This window comes from Hylobates moloch, unplaced genomic scaffold (genome assembly GCF_009828535.3).
Source record: "Hylobates moloch isolate HMO894 unplaced genomic scaffold, HMol_V3 SCAFFOLD_17, whole genome shotgun sequence".
In the NCBI taxonomy this organism is placed as follows: Eukaryota; Metazoa; Chordata; class Mammalia; order Primates; family Hylobatidae; genus Hylobates; species Hylobates moloch.
Genome location: NW_026652292.1, coordinates 75,785,119 through 75,807,682, shown reverse-complemented (window position 1 = coordinate 75,807,682; position 22,564 = coordinate 75,785,119). Strand labels below are relative to the sequence as shown.

The 22,564-nt window shown below is 45.8% G+C and overlaps 1 protein-coding gene across 1 annotated transcript in view; it reads left to right on the top strand.

The window, feature by feature from the left end:
- The window catches only part of OTOP1 (otopetrin 1), a 38,617-nt gene extending 16,670 nt beyond the window's left edge, over window positions 1-21,947 (top strand). Inside the window, exons 3-6 of the mRNA XM_032135693.2 lie at window positions 4,178-4,236; window positions 7,993-8,123; window positions 12,565-13,502; window positions 21,700-21,947. Of these exons, the coding sequence (XP_031991584.1) occupies window positions 4,178-4,236; window positions 7,993-8,123; window positions 12,565-13,502; window positions 21,700-21,870 (1,299 nt within the window). The 3' untranslated portion in view covers window positions 21,871-21,947. The remainder of the gene's footprint in view (window positions 1-4,177; window positions 4,237-7,992; window positions 8,124-12,564; window positions 13,503-21,699) is intronic.
- The last annotated feature ends 617 nt before the right edge of the window (window positions 21,948-22,564 follow it).

The window sequence follows — 22,564 nt, the reverse complement described above, 5'->3', positions numbered from 1 at the left end:
GGAATACAAGGGTGCAAAGCCGTGGTCTGTGGCACACACCATAGGGGTGTCAGTTAGGTGAGAGACAGTCCCCAAAACACTGACAACACTGGGCTCAGTGCTTTGACCAGAGTGTCTCAGAGCAATGAGGGAGCACAAAGGAGGGCATTTCGGCAGCTTGGGGTGAGGGTCGATTTCTGCCAGGGAAGGTCCCAGAACCGTTTGTGAGAGTGGGAGGAGCACAGGGGTAGTGGGTCAGAGGCCACTGGAAGAGGGTGTCTTTGGGATGTGCAGTCTTTCCTCACAGTGGGGTAGGGTAGGGGGGCGATGTGTGGGCACAGGCTGGATTCCTGTTTGGTGTAGGGCTTGTAAGCTTGCACTCTGGTCAGATTGCACGACTCTGGCTCTGACCACAGCTGTGTGACTTCACGCAAATTTCTTAACTTCTCTGGGCCTCATGGATCTTACTTGCAAGGTGGGGACAATCACAGTACCTATTTCATGGGCTCGTTGTAGAGATTAAAAGCACAGATGTATGAAAAGCACTTGGCACAGGGCTAGGTGTGCAGCAAATTCTTGGTCAAGGCTGACCACCACCTAGGGGCTTGGGCTTCACCTTGAGGGCAGTGGGGAGCCACTGAAGGCTTTAGGCAGAAGAATGACCAGGATAGATGTGAATTTTCAAAATATCCCTCTTAGTTGGTGGGTTGGAGATCCTAGCTTTCTAATTTAAGGCATTTTATTGGCCAGGCAAGTCAATGAATTAATCATTCTATACCTGCTGGACACTTAACCACGTGCTTTTGCTACATTAGATGACTGGAGAATGGAAAAAAGTATATATATATACACATATATGTATGTATATATATACATATATATGTATATATATATATATATATATGTGTATATATATATACACACACACATATATATACAGATATATACACATATATATGCATATATACACACACACATATATACATATATAACAATTAGGCGCTGTTCTAAAAAACAGAGTATTTATTTTAAAATTGTGGCAAATACTGAAAAACCTGTAGATATCAGGATGAAATCGCTTTTGTCAGACCCAGGCAAAATAGGCCTGGGAAAGCACCAAGGAGAGGGGACTCCTGCCTACGTGTCTGAGATACAAAGTGTTTCCAAGGACTTTCTAAAAACTCTTCATGCATCTCCTGCTTTGAAGAGGCTGGACATCACTAGACATCCTTTAGGACTGCAGTAGAGCAGATAAGATGCTCTTGAAAGAACGCTTCCCAGCACTGGCATCTCCACCAATGAACTGGTGACAACTCTGGCTTTGAGCCTCTAGAACCGATGAACTCTTTTTCTCAGTGGATTATGTAAATCTGTTTGCTAATAACAGCTCCTCCTTACCCTTCCCTCACCAAATGCGCTGGTGGCTTGCCATTCCATGCATTCTGGATTGTAATTCCTATTTCTATTTCCAAGTAAATCCAACATATTTAGTGATAATTTTCTCTAGTGTCTTTTTTTTTTCAGGTTGACAATCACATAACATTTACCATCTTAGTCATTTTAAGCGTATGGTTCGTTAATGTTAAGTACATTCACTTGTTGTACAACCAATCTGCAGACCTTTTTCATCTTGCAAAAAAACTCTGAGCCCACTAAACAACTCTCTATTTCCTCCTCCTCCGGCTTTTGGCAAACTCTGTTCTACTTTCTGTCTTTATGAGTTTGAATATTCTAGATGCCTCATACAAATTGAATCATAAAGTATTGGTCTTCTTGTGTCTGGCTTATTTCTCACAGCGTAACGTTCTCAAGGGTCATCCATGATGTAGCATGTATCAGAATTTTCTTCCTTTTTAAGGTTGAGTAAAATTCCATTGTATGTCTATACCACTGTGAAAGGAAAATAAATCTTGGGGCCCCAAAATCACTAAGCCGAAGGGAAAAGTCAAGCTGGGAACTGCGTCAGGCAAACCTGCCTCCCATACTATTCCTAAAAAAGATTGCTACAAAGATTTTAAAGATTTTAAAAAGCTACAAACCTCCCTCACAATTTGTCCACTAGGAAATTCCTCGTGGGCTCCAAGATCTTTACCCTAAAACAGCTGTGTTAAATTTCACCCTCACAACGTAAATGGATAGCTGCTCTTCATAGGCACAGGATAAAGGACAGAGCTCAAAGTCATCCCTCTGCTCACCTGAGACAAATGCATACCCGATGGCTTCCTGTGCCCGACATTTGTTTTATCTTAGTAGAAATGCAGGTTCACTGAGCTAGACGGATGCATAAGCAACTATTCCTCTACCCTCTCTCACATGTGAACGGCTGATCAAAGACTCAAAAGAATGCAACCATTTGCCTCTTATCTACCCACACCTTTATAAAAAAGTTTCTTCCTTGTTTCCCAGTATTTGCCCTTTCTCTTTAAAATACTGAAGCCCTCAAAATCATCTGTAAGGAAAGGCACAGACCTGTCTCCCAGGTGTGTGTCCTTAATCTTGGCAAAATAAACTTCTAAATTGATTGAGACCTGTCTCAGGTACTTTTTGGTTTATATTACATTTTGATCATCCACTCATCCATCAGTGGGCACTTCAGTTGCTTCTACCGCTTGGCTATTGAGAATAATGCTGCTATGAACATGGGTGGACAAATATCTTTGTGAGAACTTGCTTTCTCTTCTTTTGGATATATATATATGTGTGTGTGTGTGTATATATATATATATATATATATACAGAAGTGGTATTGCTGGACCGTATGGTAATTCTAAAAAAAAAAAAAAGCAAAAAGCATTTCTTTAAAAAATATAATGTAACATTACTGAGAAAAAATGGGAAAGATAATAAAAATGCACCTGCAAGGAAATCAACTGAAACCAGCATTTGCTATTGTTTTTATGTATTTCCTCCATTCCTTGTACTTAAAGTGTACAGTCTTCTCAAAGTTTGTGGGTATAGAATTTTCCATTACAAGTTTTTCACTAAAAAAAGTTTTCAATGTTGGTAGGTAGTTTTTATAAAAAGCATCAATTAAATGGCTGTCTAGTTTCAAATCATTGATAATTGCTAATTTACTTAACTGTTTCCCTATTATTGGGCTGAATGCTTTAACAAGGAGTCACTGCTGTCTGTTTTTATTATTGGATGTTTCAAGACAGTTAATGCCCTGAATGTGTATTCCTGAGTAAGACAGTAAATCTTAGGTAAAAGAATGTGAAAGAGGTGATATGTGTAAGTGTATTTTATTTTGTACTGTCTGATTTTATTTTTATAACTCTTAACTAGAGAATAAAGATTAAATGAGACAAATTTATAAAATGCCTAGCAGTGTTTGGCATGCAGTAGGTGCTCAATATGTGTTTATCTCTAAAATGAAGCCCAAAACATTTTAGAAGCCCAAATAATGCCTGTTATATAGGAGGAGCTCAGACAATTTCAGTGTATTAGTGAGTTAACAGTGGAGAATATTTATTGAAAACATACAGGCTTCTTCAGGTGCTAGTCTAAGTGATTGACATGGATCATTTCATTTAATTGCTCACAACACCCTCTAGGGTAAGTTCCTATGGGAAAACAGATTCAGCAAGGTTCCCTGACTTGCCCAAGGCCATGGGCTATTCGGTGAGGAAGTCAGGATTTTCACAGGTCTGATACTATATAGCATCCATGATTTCAATCCCTTCCCTGTATGCTGCTAGTGACTGCATAGCCAGGGAACTGCCTAGCATATGTCAGAGTGAAATAAAAGACCAGCCCAAATCAATTTCATTATTTATTTAAAGCTCTCAACATTTCCTTTCTGGCCACTAGCACAGAGTAACTGTACAGTGAATATTTCTTGGATGAAAACTAACATGTGATATAAACTAGTTATAGGATTAACGTCAAGCAGGCTACTACTTCCATACCCTGTCCCACAGCAGACATCCTCCATCACCCCATATCACAGAAGACATCCTTAATCGATTGCAGCACCATTTCTTCCTGAACCAAGAGGCCTCACTTTATTTTTCTGCACAGTACTCCTGGATCATTGTCCCCAATGAGGAGTGGCACTGCCACCTAAGATGGAGTAGGAGGTCACTGATGTCCCAGCATTTTCTCATACCTTTTCTTTGAGTTTTATAGCTTCTCAAGTTTGCAAGTGTAAAGATGAGTGTCTCATCGATTTTTCTTTTCTTTCTTTATTTCCATCTAGGTATATTTTCTCTGGGGGCATGCAAAGGATATTATCCAGTCTTTCAAAACACTGGAAAGGTAAAAATTGTGGGTAATTGCTTTGTATGTTGAATTTGGCATTCATTTAGAATTATCAAAACTCATCACTGCCATCTTGCTTTGGTTATAAAAACAGACCAACTCTCCACTCGGTCCTGAAAGCTAAGCTCTCACTTGTGGCTGAGAGAAGAGGGTTGCTGCTTTTGGCTTCTCCATGGGACAGGTCCAGAAGTAGCATGGGGTGGGCTTGAATTTTGAATCTGAATCTGCATCTTAGACACTTTTCCCTTATGACCCTCAGTTTCCTCATCTATAAAGATGAGCAGATGAAGGGAAGAAAATGTAATTTCTTTTTTTAACCCTCATAAATTCTCGGTCGAGATGCTATCCTGAAAACAAAGATCAGATTAACAAGAGAAAAACTAGCAGGAGTTTATTGACACTTGCTGTGTGCCCATCATGTGGGAGGGACCTCAGTTCTAACGTATTTCTCTTAAGGCAGTGGTTTAGGGGCCTTGCTTAGATAGTATTTTAACAAAGAGCCATAAATCCTATAAGGACAAAACAAAGCTAAATTTGCTCCTGGATTCTCTTATCTCTGCTGGCCTCCTTTCTGAGCTGGTAAGAGCCCAGAGCTGTCCCCAGTAAGAACAAAACTCACATCTCTTTCTGTATGCAGGAAAGGAAGGGGAGGTAGCAAGATCTTTTGTTTTTGTGAATTGCCATTCTGCCTTCAGGCAGGCACAGGGAGAGGCAATGTCCCCTGCATTTTTAACCTTCTGCCGCTTGATAATCTTCAGTATTGTAGAGAAGAATCTATTGGTTTCTTTCAGAGGAAATAACATAGCCTGCCTCAAGGACTGAATGAAGGAATTGATGTAAAGCACCCTGTAACAGGCACTCAGCAAGTGTAGGATCTGTTACTAGGTCCACCCACCACCGTCCCAGGGGATGGTGAGGATGGAAGGAAAGAATCGACATGGTAATGGAGTGAATCTCCTAACTGCAAGGTGTTGTTACCACGTAAGAAAGCACCATGTAGGACCGGGCGCGGTGGCTCACGCCTGTAATCCCAGCACTTTGGGAGGCCCAGGCGGGCGGATCACGAGGTCAGGAGTTTGAGACCAGCCTGGCCAATATGGTGAAACCCCATCTCTACTAAAAATACAAAAAAAATTAGCTGGGTGTGGTGGTGCGCGCCTGTAGTCCCAGCTACTCCGGAGGCTCAGGCAGAAGAATCCTTGAACCCAGGAGGCAGAGGTTGCAGTGAGCCGAGATCGCGCCACTGCACTCCAGCCTGGGCAACAGAGCGAGATTCCGTCTCAAAAAGAAAAAAAAAGAAAGAAGGCACCATGCACACACACACACACAGATGAAGGAAACATACATTGAGATTAGAAATGGCTCATGAGAGCCTTCCCTTTACTGTAGTCTGGGATTGTCAAATCCAGTGATGAGAAACGCAGCCTGGCATGAGAAAATGACGTCTGCCCTTGGTTTGTGGACCATTTCCAGATCAAGCCAACAGGGGGCTGCCAGCTTGCAGGGAGCTTGCGTGGCAGAACAGTTTACAGTCATGCGTGGCAACAGTGCTACCTCCTTGAGTTCAGTGGGCCTGGGACTGGACAGTGCCATGTGGACCAGGAAAAATGAGAGAAGAAAGGGGAGCTGTGTGCATTATGAGTAAAAGAAAAGCCAGCCAGTATGAGGCAAACAGCATTGTCTGCGTTTGTCAAAGGCTCTATATAATGCTTCCCAGACGCCTCGGGGAAGGCTGGCCATGATCTACAGCAACTGCGCAAGCGCAAGGGGCAAACAGATGGGCAAACGCCTGACTCAGACACCCTGGGATTCTGTTTCCTTCTCCTATTGTGCTTGGACATTATGCCAAAGGAAGCCAGGATTCAAATGAGGCAAGGTTTTGCCTGCAGTTTCCCGAGAGAGCCCCAGAGAGATCAGCTGAGGTTAAAACTGAGAGGAGAGGCAGAGTCAAAGTTGAGGATGAGGTTGCACCATTTTTCCTGTGGGCAGATAATGGACGAGGGTTCTCTTTGGTTGTCTGCTTTTAGTAAATTTTCATCCCTCTAGCTCTGCTTCCAAGACCCAGCTTCTTTGATGTCCTATAGGCATTGAGTTGAGTACTGGCAAGTTCAAGACTAAGGCTGAATGCCAAGATTCTGTGGTTTTGGAAGGTTCCATGGATCTGCCCCTCCCAGCCAGGCAGGGGACCCACCCAGAGCCTGAACTGCCAGGTGAAACCAGAATCATGCTTCCTGTGGGCCTCTGCTCTCCAATTTAGGAGTGATCAATTCCACAGAAATTTTTAAAGAATACCTCTCTCAAATCACCAGTGTTTGCTGCACCTGCTACCTGCGAGGCACATTGCTAAGTACCCTGAAAGCTACCAATGTGAATACATCTTAAGCCTGCAGGTGTAGGAAGACTTTGGAGTATTTGAAGAAATCAGTGACCCTATGGGGACCGCATTCCCCACGGATCTCTCGCCTGCTACCCAGAGTCCAGGGTCTACCTTCCACTTAGTTCTCTTTTCTATCTTCTGCCTTAGGAGGCAGCATGGCACAGAGCCAAGGGCAGGGCTCTGGAGTCAGACTGGGAAGAGCTCTGCTGCTTACCGACTCCACAAACCCCCATGTGGCTGCTTACTCCCTGTATGACCACGGGCTCATTCTTGAGCCTATCTGGATCTCCCACAGCTCAGCAATGTCATTACCAAGCAGGCTTTTTCTAGATTTCCACTCTGCCATCCTCAGTGGGCTGTAGCTTTAGCCCAAGCCGGCTGTCTTATGGTCAGTCTCGCTCTGTCGCCCAGGCTGGAGTGCAGTGGCGCAATCTCGGCTCACTGCAAGCTCCGCCTCCCGGGTTCACGCCATTCTCCTGCCGCAGCCTCTCTGAGTAGCTGGGACTACAGGCGCCCGCCACCACGCCCGGCTAATTTTTTTGTATTTTTAGTCGACACGGGGTTTCACCGTGGTCTCGATCTCCTGACCTCGTGATCCGCCCGCCTCGGCCTCCCAAAGTGCTGGGATTACAAGCGTGAGCCACCGTGCCTGGCCAGTCTTATGGTCTTAAGATGGCCGCCACAACTCCAGCCTTCAAGTCCACATTCAAGGCTAGATAAAAAGGAGAAAGGGACCATAGCAGACTTTTCTTATTCTTGTTTCTTTTGTCAGGAAAGCAAAAGCTTTTCTGTAGTGCCCAGTAGACTAAAGCTCACATCTCACTGGCCAGAATGGCCATTTCTAGCTGCCAAGGAGTCTCTGGCTTGTTTCAGTGTCCTTAGAAGTAGGTGGCATGGCAGAGGGGGGTGGATGATGGTTGGGGTTGGCCAATCAGCAGTAAGGGTGCACCTGCTCTCCAGATTTCCAGTGGTACTCTTTCATCTTTCCCTCATTGTTTTCTCCTCTCCTCTCCTCTCCTCTTCCTTTCTGGGAAAAAGATTTGGGGTGTGGTGGGGTGGGTTGTCTGCTTTTAGTAAATTTTCATCCCTCTATCTCTGCTTCCAAGACCCAGCTTCTTTGATCTCCTATAGGCATTGAGTTGAGTACTGGCAAGTTCAAGACTAAGGCTGAATGCCAAGGTTCTGTGGTTTTGGAAGGTTCCACGGATCTACCCCACCCAGCCAGGCAGGGGACCCACCCAGAGCCTGAACTGCCAGGTGAAACCAGAATCATGGCTGAGAAGGAGCCATGTATTTGTGTGCACATGTCTGTCTCACCCCATGGTGCCTGAGGCTCTCCCAGGGCTGCTTGAGAACTGAGTCCTTGTGTTTTTCAGGTTTGGGGTGATCCACTCGGTGTTCACCAACCTGCTTCTGTGGGCCAACAGCGTCCTCAATGAGTCAAAGCACCAACTCAATGAGCACAAGGAACGGCTCATCACTCTGGGCTTTGGGAACGTAACAACAGGTGAGTGGTGAGAGAGGTGAGTGGCCCTTCTGCCATGTTGGAATGTCTTGGAAACCTGCAGAGTCCACAGTGTTCAGAGATGGAGTGCAGGTTCCAAAGAACTGCAGGGCCACCCAACTCAGCATCAGCCAGACAGCCCCCTGTTGTTGAAAATCTTCCAAAACCTGAATCTCTCATAAGTGATGTGTACTGAGCATAATTAAAGGTTTCTTCCATGACTCAGGGACTTGTAAGACCCACGGTGATCAATTCTGATGGCCATTTCTCATGGTCCAGTTTGCTGCAGAAATAAATGTCTTTGTTTTCAACTGCAGAAGATTGATGGTTGCCTCTGCTTGTGTTTTTAATTAAACCTCTATTACCAGTTCTTTCTAGTAAAAGTATGGCTTTTAAAAATTCATAGTAGTCTAATGGTAGGTTGTGGTTAATAGGCTGTAGTTCATTTAAAGTTTTAATTTAACTGTAGTTGGCTTATAATTCTAGCTCATGTCTGTTCCACCTTGTTCTATTTGAGAGCCTGTTGGGTTAATCTTTATATTTTCATCTAAAATCCTTTAGCATTTACAATATGTCACTTCTATATGAGAACATTCAGGCTGAGGGGAATGTGGGGCAGGGAACTGGGTGTCTCAGGTTAGTTCCCATCATGTACAAGCTGTGTGACCTTTAGAAGACATTCAATCTCTCTGAGCCTCCCTTTTCTCATTTGTAAAGTGAAGATATCCAAATCATGCACTTTCAAAGATCCCCTCCGGCCTTAACATGCAGCAAGTCTGTGCCAGCTGTGTAAACCCAGGCTGTCCTGGAGAGCCACTTTGAACCTGTTTCGTCATCAGTGGGGTGGAGACAACGAAGTCACCACCCCCAACCAGCAGCCACTCTTGGTGTTTGGACCTCATGTCCTTCTTGGTATCAATATCAGTAGCAGCAATGACAACAATAACAAAAGTAAATTTTTATTAAGCATTTGCTGAGTGCCTGCCACTGTTCTTGGAAATTTACACGTCATTTAATTTGTAACCCCACACTCTCTGGTAGGCTATATATGTGTGTGTATATATATATATATTTATTTTATTTTATTTATTTTTTTGAGACAGAGTCTCACTCTATTGCCTAAGCTGGAGTACAGTGGCACGACCTCAGCTCACTGCAACCTCTGCCTCCCAGGTTCAAGTGATTCTCCTGCCTCAGCTTCCTGAGTAGCTGGGACTACAGGCGCGTGCCACCACGCCTGGCTAATTTTTGTATTTTTAGTAGAGACGGGGTTTCACTATGTTGGCCAGGCTGTCTTGAACTCCTGGCCTTGTGATCCACCTGCCTTGGCCTCCCAAAGTGTTGGGATTACAGGTGTGAGCCACTGTGCCTGGCCTCAGGTAGACAATATTAACCTCATTATATGGATGAAGCCACCAAGCCATGGAGAAGTTAGCCCAGGGTAACACAGTGAACACGTGATCAAGCCATGATTTGAATCCCAACAATCTGGCTTCAAGGCCTTCTGCGAAAGAAGAGGTTGGATTAATTTTCTAAAAAATGACTCTGTCAGCTCTAACATTCTGTTATTCTGAACTTTTCCTCCTGATTTCTTCCCTCGTCTTCTGCATAACACCATATTGAATTTTAAGTGCTAGGGAACCCCTATATGAATCGAAGATTATTACCGGGGGCAGTGACTCACGCCTGTAATCTGAGCACTTTGTAACCCCAAGGCAGGAGCATTGCTTTAGCCTAGGAATTTGAGACCAGCCTGGGCAACAAAGGAAGACCTCAGCTCTGAAAAAAAAAAAAAAAAAAGCCAGGCATGGTGGCATGGGCTCGTGGTCCCAGCTATAGCTACATGGGAGGCTGATGCAGGAGGATCAATTGAGCCCAAGAAGTCAAGGCTGCAGTGAGCTGTTTGTGCCACTGCACTCCAGCCTGGGCAACAGAGGGAGACACTATATAAAAAAGAAAAAAAAAGAAAAAGAAAATTTCATAGTGTTCTGTGAAAGTAAAATTAATGCTACAATATAGTTTTTCTCAGATTTTTTTTTTTTTTAGACAGAATCTCGCTCGTCGCCCAGGCTGGAGTGCAGTGGCATGGTCTCGGCTTCTGCAAGCTCTGCCTCCCGGGGTCACACTATTCTCCTGCCTCAGCCTCCCGAGTAGCTGGGACTACAGGTGCCCGCCACCATGTCTGGCTAATTTTTTGCATTTTTAGTAGAGACAGGGTTTCACCATGTTAGCCAGGATGGTCTCAATCTCCTGACCTTGTGATCCGCCCCCCTCGGCCTTCCAAAGTGCTGGGATTACAGGCGTGAGCCACCATGCCCAGCTGCTTTTCTCAGATTTTATAAGTAATATATACATATCATAAACTAAAACAATGACAAAAGCGTGAAGCAAAAAAATTCACAACACTTACCCAGAAATGTAGTAAATGCTGTGAACGTTTGGTTATTTTTTGTAGTGTGCCATTTATTTATAGTTGATTTTATACTATAAATTTGATCTTTTTTTATTGCAAACTTCAATAAGAGAGAGATTTTACATTGTAACCCAAATATGCACATACCTATGTGTGTATGCTTGATGAAACAATACTTAATTTTACTATATCAGAGACGCTTCTAAATTTTATTGTCGTTGATTCCACTCCATTCTATCCTATTCTAGTCCATTGGAAATTATTTCTGCTACAAAAAAGTTGGTTGCTACCTGATTTTACAGCCTGGTACTGGGTTGTGACTTGCATTAAAAAAAATAGATATACAGTTTGTTCTTACTTTTTTCCATTTTCCTTGAAACGAGATTACTTTCTTAATATTAAAACACATCCTGGCTGGGTGCGGTGGCTCATGCCTTTAATCCCAGAACTTTGGGAAGCTGAGGCGGGTGGATCGTGTGAGCCCAGGAGTTCCAGACCAACCTGGCCAACATGGCAGAACCCTATCTCTACAAAAAATATAAAAATTAGCTGGGCGTGGTGGCACGGGCCTGTGGTCCCAGCTACTCAGCAGGCTGAAGTAGGAGGATGCTTGAGCACAGAAGGCTGAGGTTGCAGTGAGCCAAGATTGTGCCACAGCACTCTAGCCTGGGCAACCGAAGGAGGCTGTGTCTCAAAACAAACAAACAAAAAACAAAACCAAAAAACCCGCCAAATACCCACAACCATAAAGCACATCTTAATTATAATGTGCAGTGGCTGTCTACTATCTCATTGTTGGGATATACTAAAATTTACTTAACAATTTCTAAATTGTTGGACATTGAGCTGTTCCTCTCTCTCTCTCTCTCTCTCTCTCTCTCTCTCACACACACACACACACACACACACACAATTATACCTGACTTTTTTTTTTTTAATTATTTTTTGAGACTGAATCTCGCTCTGTCACCTAGGCTGGAGTGCAGTGGCACGATCTCAGCTCACTGCAACCTCTGCCTCCCAGGTTCAAGCGATTCTCCTGCCTCAGCCTCCCGAGTAGGTATTACAAGCTTGTGATCACACCTGGCTAATTTTTGTAGTTTTAATAGAGATGAGGTTTCGCCATGTTGGCCAGGCTGGTCTTGAACTCCCGACCTCAAGTGATCCGCCTGCCTTGGCCTCCCAAAGTGCTGGGATTACAGGGCTGAGTCACCACTCCTGGCCTTACCTGACTCTTTGATTACATTTTTTTATTTGTCCCTTTGAGTAGAACGGTACAATGAAAAGAATGGAATTATGGGTCAGAGACTACATTGCCTTTAGGGCTTTGGTGACCTGTTTCATCATTTACTTGCAGCATCTGCCCTCCTGTGACGAAAGGGCCCTTCATACCGCAGCCAGCTTCTCTTCCAGAAGGTGGTGCCCGTTTATTTTCCCCACACTGATATCGGAGAGCACCTGTCTCCTGCGTGCTTGCTAGCACTGGAGTCTTAAGAGGCATATCTTTTGCTAATTAAAAGGGGCATTTTCTCCAGAAAGTATTTTTTAAGAATAATGTTAAAAAATCACACATGTAAATCATCTTCACAGAGAAAATTTAGAAAATACAGGGAAGCAAAATCTAGAAGAGATTAAAAATCATCTGTCATTTTTCCACCCAGAGATAACCATTGTTGACATTTTAGTTTGTGTCCTTCCAGATTTTTTCCATCTGTCTGTGTGTTTGTGTATCCATCTACCTCTCTATCATCTACATATATCTATTGTTTACAACAAAAGAGTCATCTTCTCTATCCTCTTCGGCAACCCACAAAATAAATGTGATTTAGGTAATGAATATGCTTTGGGGATACTCAGGGCTATCAACTTAGCCATGATATTAAACATGATAATAAGCCATGACATGATAAAGCTTGTAATCCAGTGGGAAGACCCAAGCCTGAATCCGCAGTGGAAATGGTTTTCTGTGCTTTTCTGCTCTCCCTTGCACCTGCTAATCGCCCTCCTGTGTGATCTACCTGTCTCCCCTAGTTTTAGATGACCACACACCACAGTGTAACTGCACGCCCCCAACTCTCTGCACTGCCATCTCCCATGGGATCTACTACCTCTACCCTTTCAACATAGAGTATCAGATCCTGGCCTCCACAATGCTCTACGTCCTGTGGAAGAACATCGGGCGCAAAGTTGACAGCCATCAGCACCAGAAGATGCAGTTCAAGTCTGATGGGGTCATGATGGGCGCAGTCCTGGGCCTGACCGCTCTGGCCGCCACCATTGCCGTGGTGGTGGTGTACCTGATTCATATTGGGCGCTCCAAGACCAAGAGCGAGGCGGCACTCATCATGTTCTACCTGTATGCCATCATCCTGATGATGCTTATGGGGGCTGCGGCGCTGGCTGGAATCCGGATTTACAGGATAGATGAGAAATCACTGGACGAGTCCAAAAATCCAGCCCGCAAACTGGACTCGGACCTCTTGGTGGGCACTGCCTCGGGCTCCTGGCTTATCTCCTGGGGCTCAATCTTGGCCATCCTCTGTGCTGAGGACCACCCCCACTACACCTGGTACAACCTGCCCTATTCCATCCTGGTGATCGTGGAGAAATACATCCAGAACCTCTTCATCTTTGAATCCATTCACCGAGAGCCTGAAAAACTCTCTGAGGACATCCAAACCCTTCGGGTGGTCACAGTCTGCAATGGCAACACCATGCCCCTTGCTTCTTCCTGCCTCAAGAGTGGAGGTGTGGCTGGAGATGTGGCTCCCCGGGTCAAGGACATGCCACCAGCAGCCAATGTAAATGTGTGCATGAGAGAAAGCTGTGACAAGGAGGAAGAGAAGCAGGAGGAGAGCAGCTGGGGAGGGAGCCCAAGCCCAGTCCACCTTCCTCGTTTCTTACAGGGCAACACCAAGAGAAAAGTCCTGAGGAATATTGCAGCCTTCTTATTCCTCTGCAATATTTCGGTAATCTGCACCAAGTTATTCTTATTCTTTTAATTTTGCTTTAAACTTTCATTTTAGGTTCAAGGGGTACACATGCAGATTTGTTACATGGGTAAATTGCGTGTCACTGAGGTTTGGTGCACAAATGATCCCGTCACCCAGGTAATGAGCATAGTACCCGATAGGTAGTTTTTCACCCTGCACCCCACTTCTGACCTCTCCCCCTAGTAGTCCCTAGTAGTGTCTATTGTTCATATCTTTGTGTTCATGAGTACCCAATGTTTAGCTCCCACTTATAAGACAGGACATGTGGTATTTGGTTTTCTGTTCCTGTGTTAATTCACTTAGGATAAGGACTCCAGTTCTATCCAGGTTGCTGCAAACAATGTGATTTCATCCTTTTTTAAGGCTGCATAATATCCCATGGTGTAGAGCTACCACATTTTCTATTTATTTATTTTTTTGAGACAGGGTCGTGCCCTGTTGCCCAGGCTGGAGTGCTGTGTCATGATCACAGCTCACTGCAGCTTTGACCTCCTGTGCTCAAGCAATCCTCCCATCTCAGCCTCCTGAGTTGCTGGGACCACAGGCATGTGCCACCACACCTGGCTAATTTAAAAAACTTTTTTTTTTTTGAGATGGAGTTTCACTCTTGTTGCCCAGGCTACAGTGCAATGGTGCAATCTTGGCTCACTGCAACCTCTGCCTCCCGAGTTGAAGTGATTCTCCTGCCTCAGCCTCCAGAGCAGCTGGGATTACAGGCACCTGCCATCACACCTGGCTAATTTTTGAAAATATTTTTAGTAGAGATGGGGTTTCACCGTGTTGGCCAGGCTGGTTTCGAACTTCTGACCTCTAGTGATCCACCTACCTAGGCCTCCCAAAGTGCTAGGATTGCAGGTGTGAGCCACCACGCCTGGCCAAAACTTTTTTTTTTTTTTTTTTGTAGAGATAGGTTCTCACTGTGCTGCCCAGGCTTGTCTTGAACTCCTGGGCTCAAACAATCCTCCTGCCTCAGCCTCCAAAAGTGCTGGTATTACAGATGTGAACCACTGTACCCGGCCATAATACATTTTCTTTATCCAGTCCATTATTGATGGACATCTAGGTTTCTCTTGCCTTTTTAAAATAAGGAATGGAGGCAGCTTGTAATAAAAATACTGTAAGTACAAAATTACAATATAAGGCTAGAAAATAGAGCTATATTCTACAAATCTACCTACTGAAGACTTGCTGTGTGCTAGGGGCTGGGCAGGGTACTAAAGATTAAAGTGGAAAGACTCAGTCTCTTTCCTCTAAAAGGTCTCAGTGTAATGGGGGAGGGAGAGAATGAGAAAATCTAATACAGTGAGCAGGACAAGTGCTGAGATGGACTTGTGCAAGGTGTACTAGCAGCAGGGATCCAGAAGGACTTCAGTGAGTAGTGGGTGCTTGAGGTAAGGTCCAGTGTCAATCAGGAGTGCTTTTGGTTGCAAGTGATAGGCAATTTGATTCGCAGTGTCTTCAGTCTTAACAATGTTTAATTATCTCATGAGAATTCCAGAGGTTGGCTGCTTGGGGTTGGCCTGGCAGCTGAACCATGTCATCAGGCATCCTGGCACTGTTCATCTTGTCACTTCGGTGGTGTGGTGCTTGTTGCCACATGGTTATGAGATGGCTGCAGCTGCACCAGGCATCACATCTGGGTGCAAGACAGAAAGCAGCGGGGAAGGGCTGGTGCCAGGCAGTGTCTCTCATGTGGGCACCCCTTGCTGCAAGGGAGGCTGGGGAAGTGGATGGTTTGCTTTCCATCCTCTCTGATGGAAGGTAGCAAGGGAGAGGAAGGTGTACAGTCACTCACCCATCTGTCTGCATCAGCAAGGAATGACTGGAAGTTCACCAGGTTATCAAGGCAGGGAAAAGCATTTCAGGCAGAGGCACACAATATGTGAACACACAGAGGCAAAAGACACCATGGCATGTTTTGGGAGCACCAAGTAGTTTGGCATAAATTCCATGTGTGTTAAGCAGAGTAGCAGAATGGGAAATAGGAGAGAGGACCCAGCTAGGTGGATTCTGGCTTGAGCAGGGCTTCCTAGGCCTGGTTGGAGTCTGGTCTTTATGCTGAGGGCAAGGGAGGACTCTCTCAGATTTGTGTTTTGGAATGATCCTCCCAGTAGCTGTGTGTAGCAAGGATGGAGACAGATAGGGCCAGAAGCAGAAAGACTGGGAGAGAAAGCCCTGCAACAGCCCAGGGCAGAAGGGGAGGAGCTTGAACCAGGGCAGTGATGGAGAGATGGAGAGAAGAAAAAGGAATAAGAAGCATTGTATGCTGTTGGGATTTTTTTGAAGATACATAAAGGAAGGATGGTGGGGGTTGGTGAGAAGGAGGGGAAAGCAGCCTTTGCCACCACATGAGTCTCTGCAGTGATGGTGACTGGTGGCTGGAGGGGAGTGCCCCAGTCCACAGAGGTGCCTGCCCATCACTCTGGGTGAAGTCAGCTCTCTGCTACCAGCCTCCGTTATCAAGCCAGCTCCCTGTTGCCCCAGCAGCTCAGAGGCTTTTGAGCTTCCTCCCCTGAATTTCAGATGGTGCATACAGGGCCTGCAGCTTTTGATATCGCCCTGAGAATGCAAAGTTGGGAAAGTGCCTTCAGAAGTCAGAATGGCTGTGTGTCTGCCAAGCAAACCTGATCCGCCCTAGCCTTGGATCACCCGGGTTCCTTCAGTTTGCTAGGCAGTGAGGAGGGGCTCTGAAGGGGGAAGGCCCAGAAGAGTTTGGCTGCAGGCAGACCCTCTTCTCCATCTAACAGACATTTGCCAGGCACATGCTGTATGCCAGACTATGTCAGGGGCACAACAGTGACTCAAGAATTGAAAGAGTTAACAAGAGAGATAGATACTAGTCGGCTGCATTTTTATGAGGTGCATATTCCAAAATGCAAATTCTTATAAAGTCAGAGCTAGTTCTAGAATCTTCCTCAAGCATATGCTTTTTGTACATATCCTGTGATTAATATTAATATACATACATTTTGGGATGGAGTCTTGCTCTGTTGCCCAGGCTGTAGTGCAATGGCGCAATCTTGGCTCACTGCAACCTCCGCCTCCCATGTTCAAGTGATTCTCCTGCCTCAGCCTCCTGAGGAGGTGGGACTACAGACATGCAACCACTATGCCCAGCTAATTTTTCTATTTTTAGTAGAGACAGGGTTTCACTAGGTTGGTCAGGGTGGTCTCGAACTCCTGACCTCAGGTGAGCTGCCTGCCTAGGCCTCCCAAAGTGCTGGGATTACAGGTGTGAGCCACTGCTGCTGGCCTAATATATCTTTTTAAAACTAAGTTCTGAAAAGTTATTTTTCCCTGGTTGCCTTTTTGGTTGACCACTGGGTGAAATACTTGGCTTGCATTTTTGGACCCACTTGAAGAAAGATAGCACTGTCTGAAATATCAGAATCAAGTGGCAATCAATGGTCTGTCAGGACCCAAAAGCCAGACCCAGGGCGCAGTCCAAGGAGAAGGGTGGGCTTGGTCTCTCTCCCCGTGCTTGGCCTATGATGCCCCCAGGCACTGGTTGGGTTCTGGGGGATTGAACAAGAGTATGGAAATCATCGCAGGGTGGAGTCTTAGGATACCCGTGCTGGCTCATGGGGTGGCACTTTGAAACCTTGTGGTTGACCCCAGGTGGTGCCAAAGGCATCTGGCAGAGAGCAAGAGCTGTCTTCTCCAGCATCGGGAGCCAGTCCAGAGGCCCCAGCTGCAGGTGCTGATGTGCATGTCCAGGTGGAGTGGGCTCCACTCCAGAGACAACATGGAAATGTTAGCTGAATTTCCAGGAGCCATGGCACTGGAGATAACAGAGGGTGGGTGTGGTGACAGAGAAGGGTAGGATGCTGTGGGAGATGGGTCAGGGAAGGCCTCTTCTAAGGAAGGGTGTGGATGGGGCTGGGGTGAGAAACTATCAGGGCAGAGCTGCAGGTGTGGGGAAGGGACGGATGCAAGGCAAGGCAGGGCTCACTGGACGTGACCTGGGAGCACGGGTCATGCTGGGAGCATCTGGGAGCACAGGGCCTGTGAGCCAAGACTCGATCCTAAACACAACAGAAAACCATGGAAGGGTCTACACTGAGAGTGATGGAATCTGACTCATGCTTATTTTATTATATTTTTAATTGTGGTAAAAAACACACCACATAAACTTTCCCATTGCACCCACTTTCAAGTGTATAGTGAAGTACGTTCACATTGTGCAAACATCACACCATCCATTTCCAGGTTATTCTCATCTGGCAAAACTGAAACTCTGCCCCCATTAAATATGAACTCCCCATTCTCCCCAGCCCCTGACAACCACCGTTCTTTCAGTCTCTAGGAATTTGACTCCTAGACTCCTCATATAAGTGAATTTGTGGAGTATTAGTCCTTTTGTGACTGGGTTATTTCACTCATCATAACACCCTCCAGGGTCTCCAGGTTGCAACTCGCAAAGGGTGACAGATGCCAAACATGACCCCTGCCTTCACACTTGAGTTCCTGGGGAGATGGTGATACTAGGTTGGAGATGGAGGACTCTGGAAGAGGGGCAACCTTGGGACCGGTGGGTGGAGGTCAGTGTGGAAGGAAGGACCAGAGTTAAGTAATGGACATGTTCTGTTTCAGGTGCCTCTGTGGCATCCACATGGACGAACCCAGTAGGCAGATATTTTGGTTTTCTGTTGCCATGCAATGAACTACCCCAATGTATGACAAAAGCAACATGCATGACTGTTTTTGCCTCATGGCATTTATTGTGACTCATGGCTTTGTGGGTTAGAAATTCTAGCAGGGCTTGGATGGGCAGTTCTGTTCCTCACAGCATCAAGTGAAGTTGGTGAAGCCTTAGCCAGAAGCTCCGTGGTCTGGTGCCTTGGGTGAGGGTGGCTGGGAGGCTGGGCTCAGCCGGGACTCTTGACTGGAGCATCCACAGGTGGGTCTCCAGCATGACGTCTCAGCGTGGTTGGACTCCGTATGTGGTGGCTCAGGGCCCCAGAGCCAACCCTCCAAAAGATTGAACTGGAAGCTGCCTGTCTCCTAAGGCCTGGGCTTGGAAACTGCATGGTGTCATTTCTGCCATATTTTATTAGTCATGTAGTCACAGAGTCCATCTAGATTCTAGGAAAGAGGTCATAGGCCACTTCTCAATAGGATAAGTAACAAGAATTTGCAGCCAACTAAACAGCACATATAAAGATGTGGATTTCAGAAAAGAGGGTCCCATTTTCCTGCCTTCCTTTCTTCTCCATTTTCCTCCCTGTCTCCCTTTCCCTTCCTCTCACCCTTCCTTTAAAAGGTGTCCCTTAAGTACCTACAGAGGTCCAGGGACTGCTATGAATGGTGAGGGTACAGCAATGACCAAGATCTCTGGTCTTCCTCTTATGGGGCTTACAAACCAGGCAACAGCAGGCAAAACCATCAGCTGAGCAAGAAAGACACCTTATAGTGTACCCGTTTTAAGCAGAGAAGTGGAAAAGGAGGATGTGGGAACTAGCTCCTGGGCGGCCATTGTAGATCAGATGGACCAGCTTAGCGGGAAGGCCTCGCTGAAGGGTGAGGTGAGACAAGGAGGGGCTGGCCACGCATGTTCAGGGCAGAGGGAACAATGGCTGGTATAAAACCCCCGGTGGGAGTGAGCGGGTCTGGTTTGAGAAACAGGAAAAAGGGCTGCATGCTACGTGGATGAGGTGAGTAGGGAGAAGCGTGGGTGGTTAGAAATCAGCCAACAGAGTGCTTTAACACCCCACGCGGGAGTGTAGATTTTATTTTAAATATTTTGGGAAGACTTTAGGGGTTTAATTAAGGTAGGGACAGGATCTGATTTCCATAAAATGTAAATCTGGTGGCCAAGTGGAGCCCTAGTTTGAGCTGGGAGACCAGGCAGGGGGCCACCGCCGTGGCCCAGGTGAGAGTCTGGCTGGACAGGTGGAGAGAGAGAGCCACAGGCGGGCTGAAGATACTGCTTTGGAGGAGCACAGTGGAGATGCGCTGATGGACTGAATGGGAGGCAGAATGGTTGTGAGAGTAGGAGGGAAATAAGGATGACACCTGGAGCCTCGATGGACCACCTGGGAGGACGATGTAGCTGAGCAGATGGAGAAATGGGGAAGGTGGGTTGAGTTTGAGATGTATTTTAGACACTCAAGTTGCCACCGGAAACTATGAGTCTGGGGTTCTTGGAAGTGGTCCAGGCTGGAGATTGAGACTGGGAAGTCATAGGCCTATAGCTGGTATTTATAACCAGGGACTGGGAGAGAGCTCCAGGGCTCATGTGTAGAGAGAATAGAAAGGGACCCAGGAGTGAGCCCTGGACGCTGGCTAACATTAAGAGGCAGAGCAAAGGGTGAAACAGCAAGGGAGACTGGAAGGGACCCGCCGAACAGGTAGGAGAGCTCCTAAGAGTCACAGCAGCCAGTAAGCAAAGTAGAAGAGAGGGGTCTTGGTTCCAGGGCCCCCGTGGTGGATACCAAATGCACAGATGCTCAAGTCCTATATATAAAATTGGGTAATATTTGCATGTAACCTACCCATCCTCCTGTACCCTTTAAGACATCTCTAGATTACTTAGAATACCTAATACAATTTAAATGTTATGTAAATAGTTGTTACACTCTATTGTTTAGAGAATAATGACAAGAAGAAAGTTTGTACATATTCAGTACAGACATAACCAACCATTTTATTTTTTAAATTTATTTATTTTTATCTTTTGAGACAGAGCTTCACTATTTGCCCAGGCTGGAGTGCAGTGGCATGATCTTGGCTTACTGCAAGCTTCACCTCCCGGGTTCAAGGGATTCTCCTGCCTCCGCCCCCTGAGTAGCTGGGATTACAGGCACATGCCACCACACCTGGCTAATTTTTTTGTATTTTTAGTAGAAATGGGGTTTCACCATGTTGGCCAGGCTGGTCTTGAACTCCTGACCTCAGGTGATCCACCTGCCTCGGCCTCCCAAAGTTCTGGGATTATAGGTGTGAGCCACTGTGCCCAGCCTACTTTTTGAATATTTTTGATCTGTGGTTGGTTCAATCCACAGACACAGGTCCCTGGATACAGAGGTCGGCTGTATATACCAGGGAGTGTTCTGTATGGGATGCGAATGAAGGCTATGTGTCTCAGTTGCCTATTGCTATGGAAGAGACCACCCCAATACTCAGCAACTTAAAACAGTGTACATTTATGATTTCATAGTTTCTCTGACTTATGAATCCAACTACAGTTTTAGCTGAGTGTCTCTGCACAGGGCCATTCCCAGGCTGAAACTGTTGGCTGGAGCTGCATTCATTTCAAGGCTTGACTTTGTGAGAGGTGGCAGAGGATTTGTTTCCAAATCTACTCATGTGACTCGGCAGGATTCAGCTGTGGCTTGTTGGACTGAGGGTCTGAGTTCCTTGCTGGCTGTTGACGGGAGTACTCCCTGGGCCCCTTGCTGCATAGGGTGCTTCGCAGCATGGCAGCTCTGACACCTGTCTTACAGGAGAAGACGAGCAAGAGGGATAGCGGGTCCTTTTGCAGCCTAATTTCAGAAGTGACTTCCTGTGTCTTTTGCCATATTTTGAGTTGGAAGTGAGTTGTTAGGTGCATCTTACACTCAAGGGGTGGGGACTCCACAAGGGGGTGACTGCAGGAGCTGGGGATCATTGAGGGTCATCCTAGAGGCTGCCTGCCACAGCCAGGGAGTGGAGGAAGCTGAAGAAGTGTGCAGCCTGAAGCGGGAGTGAGGAGCCTGACAAGTCAAGGGGTGGCAGAGCGGGAGAGAACTGGGACAGAAAAGAGCCTGAGAAGCAGGGAACAGTGTGTAGGTTCCGTGAGCAACACAAACAAAGTCATTGCTTTCAGTTTTGCAAACTTAATTCTCATCTAAGCCCTCTCAGACACATGTTAGAATTCCCGTCTTTCACATGAGGAAACTGAGGCTGGGTGAGGGCTGTAGGGATGGAGAGAGTTGGATGGGTTGAAAAAGCACTCATTCGGGATGGATTGCAGGCAAGGGTGGGTGAGGAAGTGAGCAGGATCATGGCAGACAGGGATTTGGTGGTTTCTGTGGAGATGGGAAATGCTGCGAGGTCTCCTTATTGTTCTGTCAGGGGTGACTCAGTCCCTGTGCATCATAGTCAGCTCCCATGAGGCCTGGGACTTGAGTGGGCCCTCCGTGGTGGCTTGGAAGCCGCTCCCCATCACAGGCCATTTTCTCTTCTCTTGCAGCTTTGGATACCTCCTGCCTTTGGCTGTCGACCTGAGTATGACAACGGATTGGAGGAGATTGTCTTTGGCTTTGAACCCTGGATAATTGTGGTCAACCTGGCCATGCCTTTTTCTATTTTCTACCGAATGCACGCAGCTGCCTCCCTCTTTGAGGTCTATTGTAAGATATAGTCTGGGTCCACAAGAGACCGAGGAGTGAGCTAACAAGAGTTCATTGGAGCCAACTGGGAGTGGCCAGGTTGGACAAATATTGCCTGACAAATATGAGAAGGGCCACCTTTTGTCTGCAAAGATTGTGCTTCCTGTGGGCTGGAACTGCCCATCACCCTTGATGAATGTAAACAAGTTAGATCAAAATCCATGAGGTGGCTGGAATCTGTCCTTGGTTAGTTAAATGCTAATCAAGTCCAAATTATTTTATTCCCTTCTAAATGATTTAGAAGAATGTGATTCCGGCTTGGGAAAAAATCTATCCAGTTTGTTTTTCATAAAAAGTAATTAACACTTAAAAAATTTATCCTTCCCAAAGCCTATGAATTTAGACACAATCACAATGAGTTTATATTGTTTCTGAATAGGTTTAATTTCTTGAAGCTATTTTTATGATCTGGATAGAAATTTGTGTACAGACCAATATAAAAACACATTTCTTACCTGAAATGTTGGCACATTTTTGTGATCATTTTCAAGTATTTTTAAAAAGAAATTTCACTGTTCTCTCTTTCACTGTAAATACATACATGTTTACTGTAAAAAATTTGGATATTTCAGAAAAGTAGAGAGAAAAAGTCACCTATGATGCCATTGTTCAATTAACAATTACTTTTAATATCTTGGTGTATTTCTTCCGACCATGTTGATGAGA